This window comes from Bos mutus, chromosome 22 (genome assembly GCF_027580195.1).
Source record: "Bos mutus isolate GX-2022 chromosome 22, NWIPB_WYAK_1.1, whole genome shotgun sequence".
In the NCBI taxonomy this organism is placed as follows: Eukaryota; Metazoa; Chordata; class Mammalia; order Artiodactyla; family Bovidae; genus Bos; species Bos mutus.
Genome location: NC_091638.1, coordinates 52,514,857 through 52,540,172, shown reverse-complemented (window position 1 = coordinate 52,540,172; position 25,316 = coordinate 52,514,857). Strand labels below are relative to the sequence as shown.

Below are 25,316 nucleotides of genomic sequence, written 5' to 3'. Positions count from 1 at the left end.
ACAAGCTAGGAGAAAAATCTTTGCAATGCATATATCTAATAAAGAACTTGAATCCAGAATATGCAAAGAATTGTCAAAAATCACCAATAAGAAAACAGCACAATTTTTTAAATGAGTAAGAGTTCTGAACAGGCACTTCATCAAAGAAGATATCCAGATGGCAAAGAAGAACATGGAAAGTGCTCAACATCATTAGACATTGAAAGTGAAAGTTGCTCAGTTGTGTCCAACTCTTTGCGACCCCATGAACTATATAGTCCATGGAATTCTCCAGGCCAGAATACTGGAGTGGGTAGTCTTTCTTTTCTCCAGGGGATCTTCCCAACCCAGAGATCGAACCCAGGTCTCCTGCATTGCAGGTGGATTCTTTACCAGCTGAGCCACCAAGGAAGCCCAAGAATACTGGAGTGCGTAGCCTATCTCTTCTCCAGTGGATCTTCCCAACCCAGGAATCGAGCTGCGGTCTCGCACTGTTATGTGTATTCTTTACCCAACTGAGCTATCAGGGAAGCCATTGAAGAAATGCAAATTTAAAATGAAACAAGATGTCACTACACACCTGTCAGAACAGCTAAAGTCAAAAAGGTTGACTATTTCCAATATGGGCCAAGATGCATTTTACTTTCTTCTTGCTGGTGGAAGGTTCAAGATGCAATAATTTGTCTTTTGTTTTGGAAGTCACATCCCAGACTACAGAACTCCTAACATTTTTTACTGATGTGGTGGCCCCCAATTCTTCATAAGATTTATCTTCCAGTCATTGTAGCACATAACGAAGAATCCTCTATGCTAGCCATTTATTGCTTATTTGGTCCATTAATATGATGTCATCAACATAGTGAACCAATGTGATATTCTGAAGAATGTCCATGTTATTTGGATTTCTCCATTTTATAGTTTGACCACAGTCAAAGAGTTAAAGTAGCTTTGGGAAAAATTATAAATGTGCACCATTGTCCATTGCAAATGAATGTGAACTGTTTTTGAGATTAGAGATTGTCCAATGTTTACAGACTCTTTTAACCCTATTGTAATATGCAGAGCATCTGTTTGTTTGGTTCATACTACTTAACCCTAGCATATGACTGAACATAATTCAACATAGCCAAGTACCCCATATGGTAGAGACAGTTTTTTTTTGTCATTTTGTCCCTTATACAGTCTAATTTCTGCCTCACCAGACAGCATTCACGACTCAGAGAGGAAACTCATGCAGTAATTTTCCATGCTTTTTTAAAATTGAGGAATGGTTTGTGTCTAGAGAACTGATGCTCAGATCTACTGAAAAGGCTCATTTGTATTGAGTTACACAAATGGTGCCCTTTGCTACTGTTTCATCTAACCCAAGGACCTAAGGAAGTTGAAATTAATCCCAAGCCTGGAGTAAGAAATTAGTAATCTCTTCTTCCCTCTATGAACATCCTTTGTTTTTATTTTTTGGTTTACCAGTTATGATGGCACTAGAGAACTTTTTAAAAAATGTACTCTCTGAACAGCAATTTCTTGACTCCTCTCTATCTGCCAAAACTTGTGGGTAGAAACAGGGTATACAGAGATAAAGTAATCTCTGGCTTTGGGAGGCTCTCAGAGTAACTGGGAAAACACTTCAAATAGTTCAGGGACAGTACTGTATTGAAAGTACTGTAAAAACGGAACCAGAGTGCTATGGGAAAAGGAAGTAACTCTTTATGCCTAGAGGAGTTTAGAAAGGATGTGATACATACACTGAGCACTGATTAATAATCATCTGACAGAAAAGAGGGCAGATGAGGGCAATCTAGGCAGTGAACGTTAGCCCCATTAACGAGTTTCTTAGTAACTTTGGATCATACTTAAAGCCAAGTATGGATCATACTTGAAGAAGGGTTTTCTTTGCTATAAAGAACCAAAGCAGTGGTTAGACAGCTTTATATGCTAGGTTATGGGAATCTGAGGGCTTCCCTGATGGTAAAGAAGTCTCCTGCAATGCAGGAGGCCTGGGTTCAATCCCTGGGTTGGGAAGATATGGAGAGGGGAACGGCTACCCCAGTTCCCTGCCTGGAGAATTCCATGGACTGTATAGTCCACGGGGTCACTAAGAGTCAGACACAACTGAGCGACTTTCACTTTGATGAGAATCTGAATGTCTTTACATGGACTTTCAACAATGGAGCAGCAGCTAGCTAAGGTGAAAGACTACCTGCAATCATTCTTAAATATTAATACATGCTTATCACGTGAGAACGTCTGGCTCACCTGCCATGTCTGGCTTCCTAGGGTTTGCACTGTGGTGTAGTATCACAGCCATCAGGAATGAGCCTCCTGTTCCCTTGGAATACATTTTCACAGCTTTAAAATTTTTTAGTCTTTTACAAATTCATGCAGAATGAGGAATCCAATGATCATTTATACTTGGGCTCCTTGGTGGAGTGAGGGCTGCTTTTTTCCTCAAAGGATGCTTAAAGGATCGTTTGGGTCATCACGGTTGAATTTTGTCTAAGTTTTTAAAATGTTGGAAACATGACTCATACAAATACAGAATGACTATGTGTCAAAGATTTACTGTAATAACTTATTAATAAGGGAGCCAGTTAGTTAAGGCTGGTTATAAGAGCATGTTGAAGAATTGGGTATTCATAGAGATTTGTAAAAGAAAACTAAGAGTAAAAAAGGAATGTTAGAATTAAAATGTTAGATTTTATATAAAAGAGGAGAGCATTCAAACTGTACCCTTTGGGGTTATTTTTTCTGTTGAATAATATCAAGCATATAATTTGAGATTCTAAGCTCATAATTGATAGTAATAACAATGCTTTATTCCCTTAGGCTAGGTAATGAAATAACTCTTGGACGAGACCACCAGCCCTCTTAGTTTCTAGTAATGCACTGAAAGTACGTGCCACCTACCTTCTTGCCTTTTTTCCAAGTAATTTTTCTTAACATTTCATGTTTCTAAAGCCAGGCATTTGAGCTGTCTTATCCCACCCAACCCCTGTCTGTCCCAGCATGCCTTTGTAAGCCGAACTGCCCTCTACCCTTACTCTCTACGCATACCACTCTCTTCTACTTTAGAGCTATTGCCCACCCTGTCCCATCAGCCAAAGACCCTGAGGTTCATTGCCAGAGGTCAAAGAACAACTTATCCTTCAAGGGCAAATGCAGTTGGCACCCTCTTCTCAGAATCAGTGCTGTAATGAATCCCACTTGACACTCTTCCAAATTACTTAGTACCAGTTTATCTTGGCTAGTCTTAAAAAAAAATGGTTTCTTGGGATTTCACTATTTTATTTGCTTGGAACATCTCTAGAGACAGCCTGATGTAAAACTAAGTCTTCAGCTATTAATGCATTTGCTCCTGTTTAATTGGATTTGATGGCTTGGGCACACCTGCACAAAAGCTTTCAAATGAAATGTGCATTTTGTTGTGTGAACCTAATTTAAAACTGGCCCTAGGGGACATTTTGTACAATTGGTGGGGAATTTGTGATATCTTGTTGAGACTTAAAGTGACTAAATTCAGCTTTGACTGAATTTTTGATGCAAAAAAAATAAATTTAAAAAAACCTTGCAAATTGGACCACAAAAAGAAGTCTGAAAGGTCATTAATTCAGGCAGTTGATCATGGGACAAACTGCATATCCAAATGCAAAAGAATGAGTTTGTTATCATACTAAGTGAAGTAAGCCAGATAAAGACAAATACCATATATATGTTTTATCTGAAAAACATGATACAAATTAACTTATTTACAAAACAGCAATAGACTCATAGACATAGCAAACAAGCCTACCAAAGGAGAGAGGGGTGAGGGACAAATTAGGAGTTTCAAATTAAAATATACAAACTGTTGTACTATATGTAAAATAGATAACCAACAAGGACTTACTGTATAGCACAGGGAACTATACTCAATATCTTGTAATAACCTAAAATGGAAGAGACTATAAAAAATATATATATATAACTGAATCTCTTTGCAGTATATCTGAAACTAATGCAATATTATAAATCAAGTATATTTCAATGAAAAATTTTTAATGCAAAAAAGAAAGTGAATTTCAACTACTGCCTCACAAAATTAGCTCAAAATGGACTAAACACCTAAATAAAACTGTACAACTCTTAGATGAAAACATAGGCATAAGTCTTTTTGACCACGAATTTGTCAGTGTTTTATTAAATTTGATACCAAAAGTGTTTTGTGTATTCTCCCCATCTCAGATGGCGTTCATTTCCTTCTTGTGCTGAATCTACTTGTGTCTAATCCATGGACTGTTTTCTCAACCCATCCTCTGATTTAACCTTGTTCATGGGAGAGCCCAGAGGACACTCCATTTATCAAAGCAGTCAAGAATGCACAGGTGAGAGAGGTACTAGCATCAAGAAAAAACAGTGATGACTGGTCTTTGAAGTCTGGGGCTAACAGTGGAGATGCTCTTAGACAACCAGCCTTCCTCATAGGATGCAAAAATATCAATAATAGAGGCCAAGTGATATAGCATGTAAAGTGGGCACAATTATCTTAATTACATGAAAGCTCTAGAATGGGTTAATAGAAATGGGGAATAGTCATCATCTTACCTTATCTTCCCAACAGTCCAGTGAGGCAAATATTCGATCCCATTTTATAGAGAATCTGCATGCAAGTCAAGGCTGAGAAGGACTGACACCTTTGCCAAAGATCCACAGAAAGAGGCCTCAACTCCAGGGCCACCTACCACTCAAGTCCAAGTATTAGCATCAGACCACACTGCTTATGAAAGAAGTATGAGAGACACTTCCAACCCTGCCAGTGGCTGATAGATCTCTGGGAGACAGAAACAGCATGAACTTATTCAGAGGAGGAACAGAAATAATGTGTGTTGAAACTTGATTTTATGGAATTTTCATCAGAACTGAGAAGTTAGCACTGAACTGCTTAGATCTACTGCATGAAGCTGATGAATTGAACAGCACAAAGGGTGCTGTACATCACCCAAATTCCCCTCTGGACCTACTAGGCACTTACCTCACTAGCAGCCCGTGGGTTCTAATCACAGGACATAGAGCTTCTGAAATTCCATACTATGCTCCATGCTTGACCTCATCACAGCAGTGGTGCTCCTTTAAAATTGTGGAGGTTCATCCTCCTATCCTTGAACACTGTAAACTCACTTGCTCCCTTTACTTCCTCAGAGAATCACGGGTCAACTACTGCAAAAATTTCCTTTATCTTTACCCTGGCATCTGCTTTCTTCCCTTTAGGAAGCTCTCCTGCTCTTAGACTGAAAACCTGGCTGCTCTGTGTCTAGACTGTAGAAGTTCTGGAGATGAACAGTGCTGATGGTTTCACAACAATGTGAAGGTACTTAATGCCACTGAACTGTGCGCCTAAATACAGCACATGTCATCAGTGTGTTTTGTTCATAACCTTGGAACTGCAACTTTCATTCCTTTAAGAGATGGAAAATGCTAGCTATATAACCCAGTTGTTAACAACTTTCCTCTTTGCCATTAAATCAGAATTACTTACTGTCAGAAGACATCTGAGTTTATTTTTTACATGAAACAAATACGTTAATACTTACTTCAAGGAACATGACAGTAACCACTAGGAAATAAACCTTATAAGATTTTTAAAATCCATCAGGTTTAGTTTAAAGTGATACAGATCTAATATAATTAAGTTGTCCATTCTATAATTATTAAAAACCAGATAATATATTAATATACTTTTCTTAGGACTTTCTTGGTGGTCCAGTGATTAAGATTCTGTGCTGCCAATGCAGGGGACCCAGGTTTCATCCCTGGTCGGGGAATAGATCCCACACCACAACTAAGAGTTCTAAAGATGCTGCATGCCACAACGAACACCAAAGGTTCTGCGTGCCCCAACCAAGAACCTGGCGCAGCCAAATAAGTAAAGGGGTAAAATATTTTAAATATGTAGATATATTGCTTCTTAACTAATTTCTAATACAGTGTAATATATAGCTAAAATTATAAATCACTTATGAAGCAGAGTATGATAAATGCATGGTTTCCCTGGGTAGAATATACATATGGATGTGATGCAAATTCTGGCGTTTAACTTTTAAAAAAATAAAAAATCAAGTATGAAAATAGTAAATAACTCGATTATTTTCATTACAAGAGATCTTTTCCTATTTAATGAAGCAGAAAAGTATTTATTACTAAAAACTGATTAAACTAGCATGTAATTTCTTTCCCCCCCCAGGCCAAAAAAACAAAAAAACCCCCTCAGGTTTTAAAACAACAAAGATTTACCATAATAACAAATATTTCATGGTATGATTTGATAAAAATTTTAACTAGTCAAGTAATGCACAACAACTCTAAAATAAATCACTTAAAAGTCTTATCTGGGAATTTTATCCAGTGTATCTGAAGAGACTTAGTAGTCCCATTAAAACATTCCAGGTATATTTAAAAGAATCACTGTCAATAGTTGATGCTTTTTTTCTTTCAGAAATGATCATTTAAAGACCTGCTTACATTACATAAATACAGAAAGATATTTTTGGCATACAGGACTGAATTTCTTGTTTTTTTTTTAATTGAAGTATAGTTGATTTACAATATCACGTTAATTTCAAGTGTGTAACACAGTGATTCAGTTATACACACACACACACACACACACACACACGCATATACGCACATATATTCCTTTTCACATTCTTTTCCCTTATAGTACTGTGTGTATGTCATTCCCAATCTCCCATTTTATCCTTCCTCCATCCCCTTTGGTAACCATAAGTTTTTTTTCTAGGTCTGTGAGTCTATTTTGTAAATATGTTCATTTGTATCATATTTTTAGTTTTCATGTATAAGTGATATCATATGATATTTGTATATAAGCTCTTAGTATGATAATCTCTAGGTCCATCAATGTTGCTGCAAATGGCAATATTTCATTCCTTTTTATGACTTAATGCTCATGCTTTTTGTGGTCTGCTCACAAGTGATTATCTAACAAGAGCTAGGCATTCTTGGGCAATAGGGGATAGAAGAGACAAAATTTATTTAGTAAAAGTTACCAATACTCCCACTGCCTCACTCTATCATTTATCTGAATTCAGAACTTGGGGCAGAGTGCCCTGTTCTTAATTTAACTTTACAGTAGAGATGAGCCCAAGACAGAGAGAGAGACAGGAAACCCCCTCCAAGAGTAGAGAAGGGTAAGGTGTATGCCTTTTTCTTATAAAGGGACAAAGAGCTGTTGGTGATCCAGACCTAGATCTGACCAATGTTAGAAAATTTATGGGCAATGAGGACCTGGAAACATGTATCAAAGCCCTAGGAAGGCCTTCTCATGCCCCCAGGGGAATCAGATCCTGCTTTGCAAGACCACACATCTTAGTCACAGTGGAACTGGTGAAGTGATGTTGCCTCTTCACTCTGCCAAATTCAGAAGGAATTGGAGAAGTCCCTTCATCGGCCAGAAAAGGGAGGGACTATGACTTTTTAATGAGTAATTAATAATACCTTTCTTCTTAATTTGTACATGGTTTTCATGAATACACTTTATTTTTATGTACTGTTGCTTTTATTATTTATGTCTAGTGCTTGTCATACACACTGGTTTTCATGTTTATTTGACATTAAAATTATTGAGAGATCTTTTAATTATTTTAATAGTTAGCCAAAATTTTATTTTCTCTTTAGAACTGTTTTGTTTGATCTGTAATCACTGTGATTTTAAGTTCCTTTATTGAGACTACTACAAACACTTTTTAAAGGCTCAATCTACCTAAACTATTAGACTTGGGAAATGGCTCAAGAGACGCTCATTTATCAACATAATGAAATACCATGCAGTCAACAGCAATGTTGAAGGCAAACAATATGGACTTGCACAATAGCATCTTTTTTAAAACTGTTTTGCTTTATAGTTGATGGACAAATTAGTGTTTTATGTGTACAGCATAGTGATTCAGTTATAGTGATACATATACTCATTCTTTTTCAGATTCTTTTCCCATATAAGTTAATATAGAATATTAAGTAGAGTTCCCGGTACTATACAGTAGGTCCTTGTTGGTTATCTATTTTATATATAGTAGTGTGTGTATATTAATCCCAAGCTTAAATAGCATCTTAAACGCAGAAACTAGAACACTGATTAGAGTGAGTCAGATTATTTCAGTTCAGAGTTGAATTGGAAAAATTTAACATATTAAGTTGGGAGAAACATGAGGAATTTTTCCCTTAAATTGTTTTCTTCAAAGTGGTTAAAATATGTGTTACACAATAAAAATATGCAGTGTATGTCAAGAGCAGTGATCATTGTTAATGAGTAAACTAAAATATTCCTTGAAAATTGATTAGTAAAGAAAAGGACTTTAAAAGGGCAAAGAGCTTAAGTTATAAAAGGGAGAGTTGGTTATAGAAAAAATGTATTCCGCAAAAGCCTGCCGGAAAGACCCGAAAAACCTCTCTCCTGAGGGTAAATTCAAGAAAGGCCAAGGTAAGAGGCTCCCAGAGTAATCAACAGATCTGTATAATGCAGGTCCAAGGACCTGTTGCTGTTGATAAGCTTGAATATTTTGACATTCCCCCACACACACAAAGGGAGAAAACCAGACATGGCAAAGGGAAATGTAGTGTATATAAGCTCAACAACCACATATCAAATGTGTGTAAATCTCTGCCTCTGTGTTACAGCATTTGCCCCCCTCCCAAGGATTCTCCTCGTCTTACCCTCCTTTCTGGGATCCTAGGTAGGGAAGCTTGAATGGGGGAGTGGATGGTCCTTCCTTGTTAACCTACGTATACTACTTGGATTCTGCCTCTGTTCTGGCACCTCACTGGGATGTGCTGGCCAGTGAAGCTGAACTCAAGCTCCACTGCCCGGGAGATTTCCTCAAGCCACAGTTACTCTGCAGCTCAGTTGCCTTGTTGGTTCTGATGTCATGTTGGATGTAGCACCGTGTTGGACAGAGTGCCACGGTGTGGTGCAGCTGTCCTGTGATGCACCACTGTGCTGGTGGTGACAGCACGTAAAAGGAATTCCACGTTAGACAGAGTGCCTCGTTGGCAGCAATACATGTTGGATGTAGCACCATGTAGGCGGTGGAACCAAGTAGAAGGGGGCATGTTGGTGGGCCCTTAGGGATTACTGAGTGCTGCACAGGATTTCTAAGTGGCTGCTCCAGGGAACCCAGGACAAAATGTCTACTCTAGGATTTCTCAGTTCGGTATCAGTTCAGTCGCTCAGTGGTGTCTGACTCTTTGCAACCCCACGAACTGCAGCATGCCAGGCCTCCCTGTCCATCACCAACTCCTGGAGTTCACCCAAACCCATGTCCATCAAGTCGGTGAGGCCATCCAACCATCTCATCCTCTGTCGTCCCCTTCTCCTCCTATCCTTAATCTTTCCCAGCACCAGGGTCTTTTCAAATGAGTCACACTTCAACACTGTGGGTCCTTAATACGTATATTGTCCTTAGAAATTCAACGCTGAGAGAAGTGTAGAACTAGAGCTCCCATCTCTGACATCCTCTCCTCTTGCAAAAAAATCATAAGTAAAAATCACCCATCATTCCACCCTACATAGATAGCTACTGATCAGATTTGCATAATAATTATTTGTGTATATATTTGAGTGAAATGGCATACATTATACATAATGTTTTATAGTATTTTTATGTAATAGTATATCTGTCAGTCTTTATAGTGTGGGTAATTTAATTTTTATTAAATATAATTGATTTACAATGTTATGTTAGTTTCAAGTGTAAAGTGATTGAGATATATATAGAGATAATGTGTGTGTGTGTGCGCACACATGTGCACACGCACACACACAGTCTTGTCTTAACTCTTTGCAACATGGACTGTAGCCCACCAGGCTCCTCTGTCCATTGAATTTTCAAGGCAAGAATACTGGAGTGGGTTGCTGTTTGCTGCTACAGGGGATCTTCCTGACCCAGGGATCGAACCCACAACCCATATCTCTTTCACCTCCTGTGTTAGCAGGCAGATTTTTTACCACTGCACCACCTGGGAAGCCATATATATATATATATGGTCTTTTAGTTTCTTTTTTATTATAGGCTAACGTAAGATATTGAGTATAGTCCCCTGTGCTATACAGTAGGCCCTTGTTGTTTATCTGTTTTACATAGAGTAATGTGTATATTTTAATCTCAAACTCCAAATTTATCCCTCCCCCACGTTTCCGCTTTGGTAACCATAAGTTTTTTTTTCTATATCTGTGAGTCTATTTCTGTTTTGTAAATTATCTTTATTTTTAATGGCTATATACTCCTCCGTAGTATAAATGTACAACTCCTTTAATCAATCCCCTCTTCATTTTGGGTGCTAACAGTTGTTCGCTCTCATATACAGGGGTGTTTATCCTTGCAGAGAAATCTGTTCACCACCATGATGTTTTCATTAGTAAATTTCCTAGAATTAGAATTTCTGGTTCAAGGGATAAACTGAAGTGATGCCTGCTCATGGTGAAAATTCAAACAACACAGAAGTTATATTGCTGATAGGTATATACTCTTCCAGCCTTTTTTCTCTGCGTGTTCTCACACTATGTGTGTGCACGCACACACACACACATGCTCATAAAAAGTAAAACGGTATCCTATTATGCATACTGTTCCAAAGCTTGCTCTTTTATAAAAAGTACAGTAGATCATGAACATCCTCCTGGTGTATAAGTTTACCTCATTTTAAGTTGCAAAATATTCCAGAATATAGGTTTATTTTGTCAGCCATTCTGTGTGGACAGACATTTAAGTTGCTTACAGTTTTTCTCTCATAAATTTGGTGGCAGTAAATACCTCTTGTTAGTAGAACTTTCACATGTGTAATTCTGTAGGATAAATTTCTAGAAGTGGATTTCTAGGTGTTAGGAATGTACTGAAGTTCAGTCTCAGTGTTGGTATTCTACCAAAATCTGATTTTTAAGTTTGGCTTTAGCCAAATATCAAAATGCTTGCCTTGTGATCACTTCTGATTTCCTTAACCTTCTCATCAGTGGTAGCCTGGATGTCAACAAAATTCCTGCTTTACTATTGACTCTGGTTTGTAGAATAATGCCCTCCCCCAAAGATGTCCATTTCTAATATCTGAAGGCTGTGAATATGGTAATTTACATGGCAAAAGGGGATCAAAGATGCAGACAGAATCAAGTTTGCTAATCAGATGATATTAAAATAGCTTATCCTGGATTATCTGGATGGGGACAAGAAGGAAGCTGAAAAGGAGGGTCAGAGGGAGTCAAGACTATGGAAAAATAGTCAGACAGATGGCTTTGAAGATGGAGTAAAGGGGCCACAAGTCAAGGAATATAGGCAGCTTCTAGAAACTGGAAAAGGCAAAGAAATGGATTCTTCCCTTTTGTTACATTCATTTTAGCCCCATATCAGACTTCAAACTATAAAATAGTAAAGTTGTATTGTTTCAAGGTATTAAGTTTGTGGTAATTTGTTACCAGAGCTTCCCTGGTGGCTCAATGATAAAGAATCCGCCTGCCAGTGCAGGAGATGCAAGAGATGTGGGTTCAATCCCTGGGTCGGGAAGATCTGAAGTAGGATATGGCAACTGGTTCTAGTACTCATGCCTGGAAAACTCCATGGGCAGAGGAGCCTGACAGGCTACAGTCCGTGGGGTCACAAAGAGTAAGACACAACAGAGCACGCACACACAATCTGTTACAACAGCAGTAGAAAACTAATATAGTGATCAAAAGGTTTCTGGGCTAACAGCAAATCTGGTTAAGTAAGTAGCATGGAAAATCAATGAGGAAAATATCTGATAAGTGTCCTCGACAATGGAACACACATGGTAAAGATCGTGGGCAGTTTTGGAGTCATAAGCATATAGTGTTTTGTCTGTAGCCTTCAGCAGTTTCTTCAGAGTAAGGATGTGTTGGTGAAAGGCAGAGAATGGACGACTTTCAACACTTTTCTTTAGGCCAAGAATTACTTGACCTGTCTTAGATTCAGGAACTGTCTTGTCACACATACACAATTTGCTCAAACAAGAAACTGCAGCCATTAGGTGCAACAGGATAACAAGAAGCCTTATCACTATTTTTTGATAATACCAGCATAGTAGGACTTAATAACAACCAATGGTTGCTTACAACAAAAATAGTTTGCAGGAACCTGATAAAGGGAACTGAAACCAATTTAATTTCCTCTCTTTGGGTTTAAGTTAAAAAAAAAAAAAATGGGACTAGGCATACTTTCCTGTCCTTATACACTGAGAACACACAAAAATAACTTGGCTCTTTGCTTCAGTAAATATTTGATCCTAGAAGACTGTGAACTAACAGAAAGAGCTTACTTGTCAAAACTAGCATTTTACTCATCAATACTTGCTTAAAGGCTATTGCCTCACAGTGCCTATCAATCCAAAATTATTGTTATAAACTCTGCCAAATTTCAGTCAGTTTCCTGCTTTGCAAGACGTTCCTTAAATCTACCCAGTTTGGGTCCTGTGTGTGTATTAGTCACTCAGTTCAGTTCAGTTGCTGTCGTGTCCGACTCTTTGCGACCCCATGAATCGCAGCACGCCAGGCCTCCCTGTCCATCACCAACTCCCGGAATTCACCCAAACTCACGGCCATCGAGTCAGTGATGCCATCCAGCCTTCTCATCCTCTGTCGTCCCCTTCTCCTCCTGCCCCCAATCCCTCCCAGCATCAGAGTCTTTTCCAATGAGTCAACTCTTCGCATGAGGTGGCCAAAGTACTGGAGTTTCAGCTTTAGCATCAGTCCTTCCAAAGAACACCCAGGATTGATCTCCTTCAGAATGGACTGGTTGGATCTCCTTGCAGTCCAAGGGACTCTCAAGAGTCTTCTCCAACACCACAGTTCAAAAGCATCAATTCTTTGGCGTTCAGCTTTCTTCACAGTCCAACTTTTACATCCATACATGACCACTGAAAAAACCATAGCCTTGACTAGACCGATCTTTGTTGGCAAAGTAATGTTTCTCTCTGCTTTTGAATATGTTGTCTAGGTTGGTCATAACTTTCCTTCTAAGGAGTAAGCGTCTTTTAATTTCCTGGCTGCAGTCACCATCTGCAGTGATTTTGGAGCCCAAAAAAATAAAGTCTGACACTGTTTCTACTGTTTCCCCATCTGTTTCCCATGAAGTGATGGGACCGGATGCCATGACCTTCGTTTTCTGAATGTTGAGCTTTAAGCCAACTCTTTTACTCTCCTCTTTCACTTTCATCAAGAGGCTTTTTAGTTCCTCTTCACTTTCTGCCATAAGGGTGGTGTCATCTGTGTATCTGAGGTTATTGATATTTCTCCCGGCAACCTTGATTCCAGCTTGTGCTTCTTCCAGCCCAGCATTTCTCATGATGTACTCTGCATATAAGTTAAATAAGCAGGGTGACAATATACAGCCTTGATGTACTCCTTTTCCTATTTGGAACCAATCTGTTGTTCCATGTCCAGTTCTAACTGTTGCTTCCTGACCTGCATACAGGTTTCTCAAGAGGCAGGTCAGGTGGTCTGGTATTCCCATCTCTTTCAGAATTTTCCACAGTTTATTGGGATCCACACAGTCAAAGGCTTTGGCATAGTCAATAAAGCAGAAATAGATGTTTTTTTGGAACTCTGTTGCTTTTTCCATGATCCAGTGGATGTTAGCAATTTGATCTCTGGTTCTTCTGCCTTTTCTAAAACCAGCTTGAACATCAGGAAGTTCACGGTTCACATATTGCTGAAGCCTGGCTTGGAGAACTTTGAGCATTACTTTACTAGTGTGTGAGATGAGTGCAATTGTGAGGTAGTTTGAGCATTCTTTGGCATTGCCTTTCTTTGGGATTGGAATGAAAACTGACCTTTTCCAGTCCTGTGGCCACTGCTGAGTTTTCCAAATTTGCTGGCATATTGAGTGCAGCACTTTCACAGCATCATCTTTCAGGATTTGAAATAGCTCAACTGGAATTCCATCACCTCCACTAGCTTTGTTCGTAGTGATGCTTTCTAAGGCCCACTTGACTTCACATTCCAGGATGTCTGGCTCTAGGTGAGTGATCACACCATTGTCATTATCTTGGTCTTGAAGATCTTTTTTGTACAGTTTTGTGTATTCTTGCCACCTCTTCTTAATATCTTCTGCTTCTGTTAGGTCCATACCATTTCTGTCCTTTATTGAGCCCATCTTTGCATGAAATGTTCCCTTGGTATCTCTGATTTTCTTGAAGAAATCTCTAGTCTTCCGCATTCTGTTGTTTGCCTCTATTTCTTTGCACTGATCACTGAGGAAGGCTTTCTTATCTCTCCTTGCTATTTGGAACTCTGCATTCAGATGCTTGTATCTTTCCTTTTCTCCTTTGCTTTTCACTTCTCTTCTTTTCACAGCTATTTGTAAGGCCTCCCCAGACAGCTTTTTTGCATTTCTTTTCCACGGGGATGGTCTTGATCCCTGTCTCCTGTACAATGTCACGAACCTCTGTCATAGTTCATCAGGCACTCTATCAGATCTAGTCCCTTAAGTCTATTTCTCACTTCCACTGTATAATCATAAGGAATTTGATTTAGGTCATACCTGAATGGTCTAGTGGTTTTCCCTACTTTCTTCAATTTAAGTCTGAATTTGGCAATAAGGAGTTCATGATCTGAGCCACAGTCAACTCCCGGTCTTGTTTTTGCTAACTCTATAGAGCTCCATCTTTGGCTGCAAAGAATATAATCAATCTGATTTTGGTGTTGACCATCTGGTGATGTCCATGTGTAGAGTCTTCTCTTGTGTTGTTGGAAGAGGGTGTTTGCTATGACCAGTGCGTTCTTTTGGCAAAACTCTATTAGCCTTTGCCCTGCTTCATTCCATATTCCACGGCCAAATTTGCCTGTTACTACAGGTGTTTCTTGACTTCCTACTGTTGCATTCCAGTCCCCTGTAATGAAAAGGACATCTTTTTTGAGTGTTAGTTCTAAAAGGTCTCGTAGGTCTTCATAGAACCATTCAGCTTCAGCTTCTTCAGCGTTACTGGTTGGGGCATAGACTTGGATTACTGTGATATTGAATGGTTTGCCTTGGAAACAAACAGAGATCATTCTGTCGTTTTGAGATTGCATCCAAGCACTGCATTTCAGACTCTTATGTTGACCATAATGGCTACTCCATTTCTTCTAAGGGATTCCTGCCCGCAGTAGTAGATATAATGGTCATCTGAGTTAAATTCACCCATTCCAGTCCATTTCAGTTCGCTGATTGCTAGAATGTCGACTCTTGCCATCTCCTGTTTGACTATTTCCAATTTGCCTTGATTCATGGACCTAACATTCCATTGGATTGGGTTCCTATGCAATATTGCTCTTTACAGCATCGGACCTTGCTTCTATCACCAGTCACATCCACAACTAGGTATTGTTTTTGCTTTGGCTCCATCCCTTCATTCTTTCTGGAGTTATTTCTCCACTGATCTCCAGTAGCATATTGGGTACCTACTGACCTGGGGAGTTCCTCTTTCAGTATCCTATCATTTTGCCTTTTCATACTGTTCACGGGGTTCTCAAGGCAAGAATACTGAAGTGGTCTGCCATTCCCTTCTCCAGTGGACCACATTCTGTCAGACCTCTCCACCCTGACCTGCCCTTCTTGGGTGGCCCCACAAGGCATGGCTTAGTTTCATCGAGTTAAACAAGGCTGTGGTCCGTGTGATTAGATTGACTGGTTTTCTGTGATTATGGTTTGTCTGACCTCTGATGTCTCTCGCAACACGTACTGTCTTACTTGGGTTTCTCTTACCTTGGACATGGGGTATGTCTTCATGGCTTCTCCAGCAAAGCACAGCCGCTGCTCCTTACCTTGGACGAGGGGTATCTCCTCACAGCCGCCCCTCCTGACGTTGAACGTGGAGTAGCTCCTCTTGGCCCTCCTGCACCGGCGCAGCCACCACTCCTTGGACATGGGGTTGCTCCTCTCGGCCACTGCCCCTGACCTCAGGCGTGGGGTAGCTCCTCTCGGCCATCACTCAGTCGTGTCCAGCTCTTTGTGATCCCATGGGCTGTAGCCCACCAGGCTCCTCTGTCCATGGGATCTTCCAGCCAAGAATATTGGATTGCGTTGCCATGCCCTCCTCCAAGTTTGGGCCCTAAAGCTCTATATATATCCTCTCTGACTTTCCCTTCTGAGAAATTGTTATGACACTTTGGCAGTCTCTTTAATGCTGTAAGTTTATTAAATTTAACTTTACTTGAACAGATTTTCAGGGGGTCCTTTGGAGAGGTTTACTGCCTGGTGGCTCAGAGGTTAAAGCGTCTGCCTCCAATGTGGGAGACCCGGGTTCAATCTCTGGGTTGGGAAGATCCCCTGGAGAAGGAAATAGTAAGCCACTCCAGTATTCTTGCCTGGAGAATCCCATGGATGGAGAAGCCTGGTAGACTACAGTCCATGTGTCGCAAAGTCAGACACGACTGAGCAACTTCACTTACTTAATCAATAGAAGTAACCTTGAGAGTGCTAGTCTACTTACTGTGTGTGCACGTGCACTCAGTCATGTCTGCCTCTTTGTGAACCCCATGGACTGTAGTCTGCCAGACTCCTCTGTCCATGGGATTTTCCAGGCAAGAATACTGGAGTGGGTTGTCATTTACTTCTTCAGAGGATCTTCCTGACCTGGGGATCGAACCCACATCTCTTGCATCTCCTGTATTGGCGGCAGAAACCCTGCTCTGAAGATTCTCCTATGTTGTCACTCCAGGAAAAGTGCTGCAGTTGGTGTGTATGCAATGGAAGCTGAGTACCACGTAGATATTCATAGACAATTTTGTTTTCTTAAACTCAAATCCCCTTGCTCCACAGCAACAGTTCTAGGTCCAAAGTCAATGGAATCTATACATCAGAAATAAAAATATATAAGTGAAAATAGCAGTGTTACCTCTGATATTTAGTGTTTCCTTCAAGTAAAGCAAAACGCTTCAGTTTGTGTGTTTGCTTCAGTGAAATTGTATCATCAACCTAGCATCAAGTCCAGGAATTGAAAAGGAGATAAATCTTTACCCAGTCAGTTCACTATTAGAAAGGAAGGAAACTTTAATAACTTGATGACAGCATCACTGTCAGCTGAACACTTTACTGTAGAACCTACAGAAATAAGTCTGGCTTCTTTACTCAATGCTGAAAATGAATGACTATTTAGTATCTTAGAAGTACACACAGTAATTGACCAGCCCATGGTACTTGGAAATCATGGTACCCATGAGTATTAAAATGTAAAACTTACAAAATCTGGCAATAAATAAAATAATTATAATTATCTATAAAATAAATGATTACTATATAATAATATTTTGAAATAATTTTACAATAAAATAATTTACATTTGCATTTGACAAAATATGTTTATGGTACACATCTGTTACACACAGTTGTTAAAGATATGGCCAAATTTTTGTCCAAAAAGTTTATACTAATGCATAAAGTGTGTACCAGTATATGTTGTTAAGGCTCTGGAAATACACTGCCTAATTGTCCTCCAGAAAACATGAGCCAGTTGATTCTCCAACACTGAAGAATAATGTCCATTTATCTCTTGTTAAAAGAGAATTTTTCATGGAAGTTATGAACAGGAACAAATAATGGGTATTTCATGTGCCTGGCCACATCTGTGACCACATTCTCTATGCTCTCAGTTTATCTGCTCCAGGGACTGGGAGCCCAATTTGTACCAAGATCATCCATTCTGCAGTTGGAAAACTCTTGTTCCATTTTTGCCTCCTAAAATAAGAAAAAATGTCCCTTTTGGATTTCTCTCATTATTTCTCCATGCAGTGGGAAAATTTTTTCTAGCTTACCTCTTTATCAGATAACGCCACCTTTCTGCAAGGAGTTCTATTTCCATCTTCATATGAGGCATGCTGCTGCTGCTGCTCCTGCTGCTGCTGCTGCTGCTGCTAAGTCACTTCAGTCGTGTCTGACTCTGCAACCCCGGAGACGGCAGCCCACCAGGCTCCCCCCATCCCTGGGATTCTCCAGGCAAGAACACTGGAGTGAGTTGCCATTTCCTTCTCCAATGCATGAAAGTGAAAAGTGAAAGTGCAAGTGAAGTTACTCAGTCGTATCCAACTCCTAGCGGCCCCGTGGACTGCAGCCTACTAGGCTCCTCCATCCATGGGAGTTTCCAGGCAAGAGTACTGGAGTGGGTTTCCAGGGGCCAAGTCTTATTTCTCACACTTACGTGGACATGAACACTCAAGAGCAACCATCCACTCACACACCTCCCAGACACAGCTGGTTGACACTGACCACTCTGGTTTTCAGTTCTCCAGCTCCTGGCAGTTCCCTTTCTTTTACAAATTTAGCTTTGCATTTAAAAGAATGGTATACTTTAGACAGCATCTCTGTTCGTAGTCAGAGTATCTTCAGGTTATCTTATTCTGTCATATTGATGGAACTGGAAGTCCCCTTCAGGGATGGCCATGATGGTCAGATTAGCTCAGAAGGAACTACTTTCTAGAACAAAAGGCACATTTGAGTGGACATGATGCCCCTAGCTCCCTGTCATGTTGGAAGCATCTGCTCCTCTAAGGAGTTTGTGTGGAGGGTGGTTGACTGAGCACCATCCTGGCTTATTCCTGTGGCTCTGCCCACACTGATGATTACTTGTTTCCTTTTGTGCCAGAACTGACCAAAGAGGCCTGTGTAATGATGAATGAGCTAGAAACAAACGGGACCAACTGCCGTGACAGAGGCCAAGCCTGCCCTGGCCTGCAGGCCCCAGGTCTGGCTGCCCAGGAGTTCTGTCCATGGACGTTCAGGATACCATATGCTATTCTAGCATATGGGAAATGAAGGGAAGAGGAGAGGGGCTTGTAATGCTACAAACGGCTACTTCCTTTGGCACCCAACAAAATGTACCCCTGTGTTTTCTGTTGTTATTTAGTTGCTAACTCTTGTAAAACCAACTAGACTATAGCCCGCCAGGTTCCTCTGTCCGTGGGATTTCCCAGGCAAGAATACTGGAGTGGGTTGCCATTTCTTTTTCCAGGGGATCTTCCTGGCCCAGGGACTGAACCCAGGTCTCCTGCATTGGCAAGCAAATTCTTTACCACCGAGTCACCTTTACTACGTTCTATTTTCTGAGCTGTTCTAAAGACCCAGGAACCCCAAACAAGTCCTGGTAATGGCAGGGGCAACCAGAGAAGGGAAAGAATCTGAACTCTAAGGCCTCCAGCTGCTGGGACAATGCATATTGCCTGGACACATCTGCCGTTTGGCCACATTTAAAGGAAACATGAGGACTGACCATCAAGGCTGTGTGCACACTGTCAGTGCTAATCAATCAGTGATAGCCCCCATGTATCATCAAGGGGAATGAAGTCTGGGGACTTCACAACTGTTCTGGGAATCTGTTTTAGGACCACTGTGCACCTGCCAGTCAGTGAAAGAGAAAGGGGCTGGACAGGAGAGAAGGGACAGCCCTCAGGGAAAGCCTTTCAGCCTTCTCTCAACAGAAGCCCCCATCCAGCTGCTCACTGAAGGCCTGAAGAGCAGAATCATGGGGCCTTTGATTGGAAAGGTACTATTTAGTTCAGTCTTGCAAATAGTGCAGGTTCTGCAGTTTCCTTGTCAGCCTCCCACCATGGGGTTCTCACTACTAATTTCATGGCAGGAATGATCTCATTTTAAGCGTCTTCTTATTTTGTGATAAAAACCTGCCTTTCAGTCATTTCCACCTACACCCCATCCTCTACGTGTTGCTGAAGAAGGGAGTTCTGCCTTCAACTGGCTCAGGAACACAGAGAGCTATGGCCTGAGCCATGAGAACCAGGGCTCCTCAGACCCAGCTCACCCCAGGATGGCCATTCAGAAAAGGAAAGAGGCTGACCAGTGGGACCAAGGCCTGCCAGGGGCTACTTGTCCACTTTCTAACTGGAGACTTGTTAGGACCCCACCTCTGCATAGGGAAGACATCCTCCCAGATAGGAAATAAAGTTATTTGGGGACTTCCTTGGTGGTACAGTGGTTAAGGTGCTTCCACTGCAGGGAGCACAGGTTTCATCCCTGGGGGTGGGATTGGGACCAAGATCCCACGTGCCATGTGGCATGACCAAAAATAAAAGTTCTTGGATGAGCACTGAAAGTCGAAACCAAAAAGCTGTTTTATCCTGTCCCTGCATATCAGACAGCGTATTGAAACCGAAAGCATTCTGTGAAGGTAGTCAAGGGTGTCCTTTGAAGGCTGTTCCGTCAGGCAGGCCACTGTGTTCCCTGGACTGGGCCCCAGTCTCGGAGCAGAGGGGTTGGAGTCTGGGCAGGAGTGCTGGTAGCTTCTCTAGAGCAGGCAGGACTTACTGGGGATCTCATCCTTCAATGCACTGGCCGTGAGTCCCTATTTTCTGTGTGCCTGCTGGAGGCCCATCATGGTTTTCAAATAATTGTGCTGGACACAGAAAGGGGGAGAAAATAGGAACTGATCAGGACCTGCAGACCTAGCAAGGCCTCAGAAGCCACACCACCTATATCCACCCAACATTCTTCCTGCAGATATCACCATCTGGGGACAAGGACCCCCTTTGATGAATCCCAGTTCTGTGAGAAAAAAATGTTCCATTCAGTCTGTCTCATTCTTTCATCCTAAAGTGTATAAAATGTTTTAAATGTTGAAAAGCAGACATGCATATTTCAAGGGCTCACTTGAAAGTTTCTCATAAGAATTAGGTTCAAAAAAAGAAAAGAAGAGGGCTTTCTCTCCAGAGGGAGGGGGACCCATGTACTCTGAAGGGCTTTCCCTCTGCAAATCAACTAGGTGTTCATGAATCCTACCTTTTAACGCACTGCTAGGCTCTTGGGAAGCAGGTGGGGAAAGGAAGCTGAAACAACATCAGTGGGCAGGGCAGTGAGCAAGCAAATGCCAAACCCACCAACTTGGAGTGTGGGGGTGAGTCCTAGATTCCCCACATGGTGAATCTGAACTGAAACTGAAACTTCCACTTGAAGCTGGAATTATTTTTTATTGTGGTAAAATACACATAAAATAAAAATTTCTGCCTTGGCCATCTTTAAGTATACAGTTTGGTGGTACTGAATACATTCATAATGTACAACCATCACTACCACCCATCTCCCTAACTTCATCATCCCAAACTGAAACAGCATATGTATGGAGCAATAACTCCCCATTCTCCTCTCCCCCTAGACCCTGAAAAGCACTATTATACTTTCTCCCTTTCTGATTTTTAAGTCGTTTTATTTTTTAAAATAACTTACTGGCGAATACTTGATTTACAATACTATGTTAGTTTCAAGTATACAGCAAAGTGATTCAGTTATACATTATGTATACATATATTCATTCTTTCTTACATTCTTTTCTCATATAGGTTATCACAGACTATTGAGTTCCCTGTGCTATCCAGTAGCTCCTCACTGATTATCTATTTTATATATGGTAGTGTGTGTATGTTAATCCCAAGCTCCTGATTTATCACTCCCTCCTCGTGTTTTCCCTTTAGTAATCATAAGTTTGTTTTTGATATCTGCGTGTTCCTGTTTTGTAAATAAGTTCATTTTTATCATTTTTAATTAGATTCCACATATGAGTGATATCATATGATACTTGTCTTTCTCTGATTTACTTCACTTAATGTGACAATCTCTAAATCCATCCATGTTGCTGCAAATGGCATTATTTCATTCTTTTTTTATGGCTGAGTAATACGTACCACATCTTTATCCACTCCTCTGTCGATGGACATTTAGGTTGCTTCCATGTCTTGGCTGTTGTAAATAGTGCTGCAGTGAATATTGGGGAGCGTGTATCCTTTTGGATTATGTTTTTCTCTGGATATACCACTAGGAGTGGGATTGCTGAATCACATGGTTGTTACATTTTTTTAGCTTTTTAAGGGACCTCAATACTGTTCTCCACAGCAGTTGTACCAACTTACATTCCCACCAACAGTGCAGCAGTGTGCCTTCTTCTCCACACGCACTCTGGCATTTATCATTATTGTCTGTAGACTTCCCCCGCCTCAGCTTTATTGAGATATAAGTGCCATAGAATATACTACTGCATACGTTTAAGGTATACAATGTGTTGACTGGACACACTTACATATTATAAAATGACTGCAACCACAGCATTAGCTAACACTTCTATCACTTCACATAATTACTATTTCTTTTTCTGTGGTGAAATCCTTTAAGATCTACTCTCAGCAACTTTCAGCTATTGACATATTATTAACAGCATTATTAACTATAATAGCCATTCTATACATTAGACCCCCAGAACCAACTCATCTTATAACTGGAAGTTTGTATCCTTAGACCAACATCTCCCGTTTCCCACATTCCACCCCCATTCCCTGGTAACCACTATTCTAATCTCTGTTTTTATGAGTTGAACATGTTGTTTGTGGACTTTTTAATGATGATCATGCTGACTGGTGTGAGGTGATACCTCAGTGTACTTTTGACTTGCATTTCTCTGGTAATTAGTGATGTTGAATATCTTTTCATATGGTTTTTGGCCATCTGTATGTCTTCTTTGGAGAAATGTTCATTTAGATTTTCTGCCCCTATGATTCTTTTTTTCCAGTAAACAACTTAGTTTTTTATTTGTCCAAGGCCAGCTGTTGCAGGCACTGAGACCCCAAGACTTCCAGAAGGGATGGGGGGAGCAAGCCATCCTGCCTCCCAGGTGCTGCCTGCCCCATCCTGCTTCCTGCAGGAGATGGGAGAGTAGATAAAGTATACCCTTGTGCCATCAAGCATCTCCTCAATTTTGTGAGTGTGTCATTCATTCGGGTCCAACCCTGCGACCCCATGGACTATAGCCCACCAGGCTCTGTCCAAGGGATTCTCCAGGCAAGAGTACTGGAGTGGGTTGCCATTTCCTTCTCCATGCCCCTATGATTTTTGACTACTTCATATAAGAGGAACTATTTATTTCAACTTACTCCATCTAAGTGGAACCAAGTAATTTCAACTTATTCAGGACTCCTAGAGTTTTTAAGTTCAATCACATTTTTGGTCAGCTGAATTTCAACAGGGGTACCAAACAGTTCAACAGAAGAATCATTTTTTCAACAATTGGTACTGGGAAAACTGAATATCCACATGGAAAAGAATAAAGTTGAACCCCTGCCTCACCTCATATGCCCCCTCCTCTCGGCCGAGAGGGGTAGGCCTCTCTGTGGTCAGATAAGGTAGCTCCTGCATAGTGGCCACAGTCAAATGATCTCTGAAGCTGCTGGGCTGCCTACGCCTAGTTGACCTTACTCCATCCTCTCTCATAGAGCCCTGCCTTTCCACAGAGGCAGGGCCCTGTTCACTGATCTGGGCCTCCCTTCAGGGGCCAGGGTTAATAAAGCTTAATGCTCACAGCATAAGGCTAAGTGGCTGCCTGGTAAAAGCCATCCTCTTGCTGAAGGAGTGGGCCCAGGCAACTAGGATTGGCAGGTGACCCTGCCCCAAGCCACAGCTGATTGAACCAAGACTGCACACTTAACACAAGAAGAGCATAACTGGCCTATGCCTCCATCGGAGACCTCCATCGGAGAGGCTCTCCCCAGTAGGCAGTGGCCTCAGGGGAGCCCCAGGCCCTGACCTGGCATGTGAACCACACACGGGCTGTCTTAGCACTCACTGACCATGTCCACGCCTGGCCAAGGTCTGTGGGACCACTACTGTGTGCCACTCTGGAGTTGGCAGAAGATACCCACTGACTCTGGGTGACTGGATTTCCTTGGGCTGGTGTTTTCCCCCTCTGCCTCTAAAGTGGGGAGGGCCATCCTGGGTGTCCCAGTACTGAGGTCCCTGAGGCCTTGCCTTCCTGGAGACCCAGATCCCCCAAGTTACCTTCTGTTCCATCTTGACTTTGGCATTGTAGAAGGAGACAGAGTCAGGGCCCTCGGGCAGCGTCGTCTGCTGCAGCTGGCTGAACCTGTCCTGGTCATCTTCTCCCTAGAAGAAGCCCAACTCAGCACAGACCCTTTGCCTGGCATCATCAGGATCTGCTCTGACGGGGCCTGTGGTGGGCATCAGGGCAGACCCTCATCGGGCTGGCAAACCTCCATCAGGAGAGCTCACAGTCCTTCAGCCCCAAGTTTCCCAGTGTCATCACAGATGCCTGTAACCACCATCAGGACAAGATGAGCCACTCAGGAAGGTTGGCAGCAGCACATGGTGTTTCCTGGGTCCTCATCCCCCAAAACTGAGGAGAGATCTGTGCCTGCCCACCTGCCTGGGGCAGCTGTAGGAAGGCCAGGAGCAGCCCATCCACTGCTATGCTTGTGGAGGGGGCAGGGGGCACTGCCCTGTGCTCGTCCACCATCCCCACCCCCACCCTGTGCCACTCACCAGAGACACAATCTTGCTGAGAGGCATCATGCCTGGCCGGATGCTGCCACCTGGCTTCACTGCCATCTGCAGGTCCTCGGGGACGAAGAAGGACTCATTGTACCAGATGTCAAATTCTGCAGGGAAATGCAGAGAGCGCATCATGAGGGTGGGGAGTCTCGAGGAAGCAGGTCAAGGCTATGTGTGCCTGTCCTGTGCCTGTCACGGACTTGCCCGCTGTTCACTTCCTGCTCCCAGGTCTTATCCTTTCCCATCTCCATTTCCTGCCCTCAGAGTCCTGGAAACACATCTAAAGCCCTGTCCCCCTGCCTCTGCCACAGAGAAGTTCAGAAGCCACTTCTAGAATCCAGGCTGTGGCCCTGCCCTGAGCCTCCTGGAACCCCAGGTGGCTGGCCAACCTCCCCAAATGGCACACCCGTGAGCAGGCGGTGTCGACACTGGTCCACCAGGTGCTGGCAGTACTGGATCTCAGCCCTGAGGTCACGGAGGTCCTGATACTCCGTCCGGTACTGCTTCTTGAGGTCTTTAAGCTTCAGGATCAGCAGGAATTCCTCCTCATCGATGATCATCAGCCCTTTGTTCTCATATTCGCCTGCAAGGGGATGGAGGAGGTCAGGGAATGAGGGGCCCACCTGGGGTGCAGGAAAGAAGGTGGTCAGAGAGGGCAGTGCTGGCAAAGCATGAACACAGGGCGAGGGGAAGGGCTGGCAGTGCAGCGAAGAGGTGGACAAGGCATGAGAAGGCTGGGCTACCAGGACAGGTCTCACAGGGAGAGGGAGCTCAGGTGAGGGGACCACAGGAGAGGCGAGTAGAGGAAATGGTACAGATGGCCCACATTCTATGGTTATTTTGATCTTAAACCCCATTAACCAGAATATCCAGTAAATACCTCTATTATACAGGTGTTTATCTTTTTCATAAGTTATATAAACAAGCTGCCACGACTGGCTAGTACCACAAGGCAGTTGGGCAAGATTCTTTATTAACAGTAGATGTAAACCCAAATTTCAAATTGTCCTCTTAACTTCAGCATTCACCAGCTAC

The 25,316-nt window shown here is 42.0% G+C and overlaps 2 protein-coding genes across 7 annotated transcripts in view; one reads left to right on the top strand and one right to left on the bottom strand.

The window, feature by feature from the left end:
- Nucleotides 1–25,316, top strand: part of KLHL18 (kelch like family member 18) — a 122,838-nt gene that overhangs the window by 7,691 nt on the left and 89,831 nt on the right. The window contains exons 2-3 of one of the 3 annotated variants that reach the window (XR_011462039.1): nt 4,201–4,340; nt 5,224–5,323. The exons of 1 other annotated variant lie outside the window; for it this stretch is intronic. The gene's annotated coding sequence lies outside the window, so the exon portion shown is untranslated. The remainder of the gene's footprint in view (nt 1–4,200; nt 4,341–5,223; nt 5,324–25,316) is intronic. One more of the 3 variants, XR_011462040.1, reaches the window with a different exon arrangement.
- Nucleotides 19,199–25,316, bottom strand: part of KIF9 (kinesin family member 9) — a 38,073-nt gene continuing 31,955 nt past the window's right edge. For all 4 annotated transcript variants that reach the window (XM_070360359.1, XM_070360360.1, XM_005910738.3 and 1 more), the window contains 4 exons: nt 24,688–24,864; nt 24,273–24,388; nt 23,772–23,876; nt 19,199–20,349 (listed from right to left, as the gene is read on the bottom strand). In XM_070360359.1, the coding sequence (XP_070216460.1) occupies nt 20,299–20,349; nt 23,772–23,876; nt 24,273–24,388; nt 24,688–24,864 (449 nt within the window). In that variant the 3' untranslated portion in view covers nt 19,199–20,298. The remainder of the gene's footprint in view (nt 20,350–23,771; nt 23,877–24,272; nt 24,389–24,687; nt 24,865–25,316) is intronic.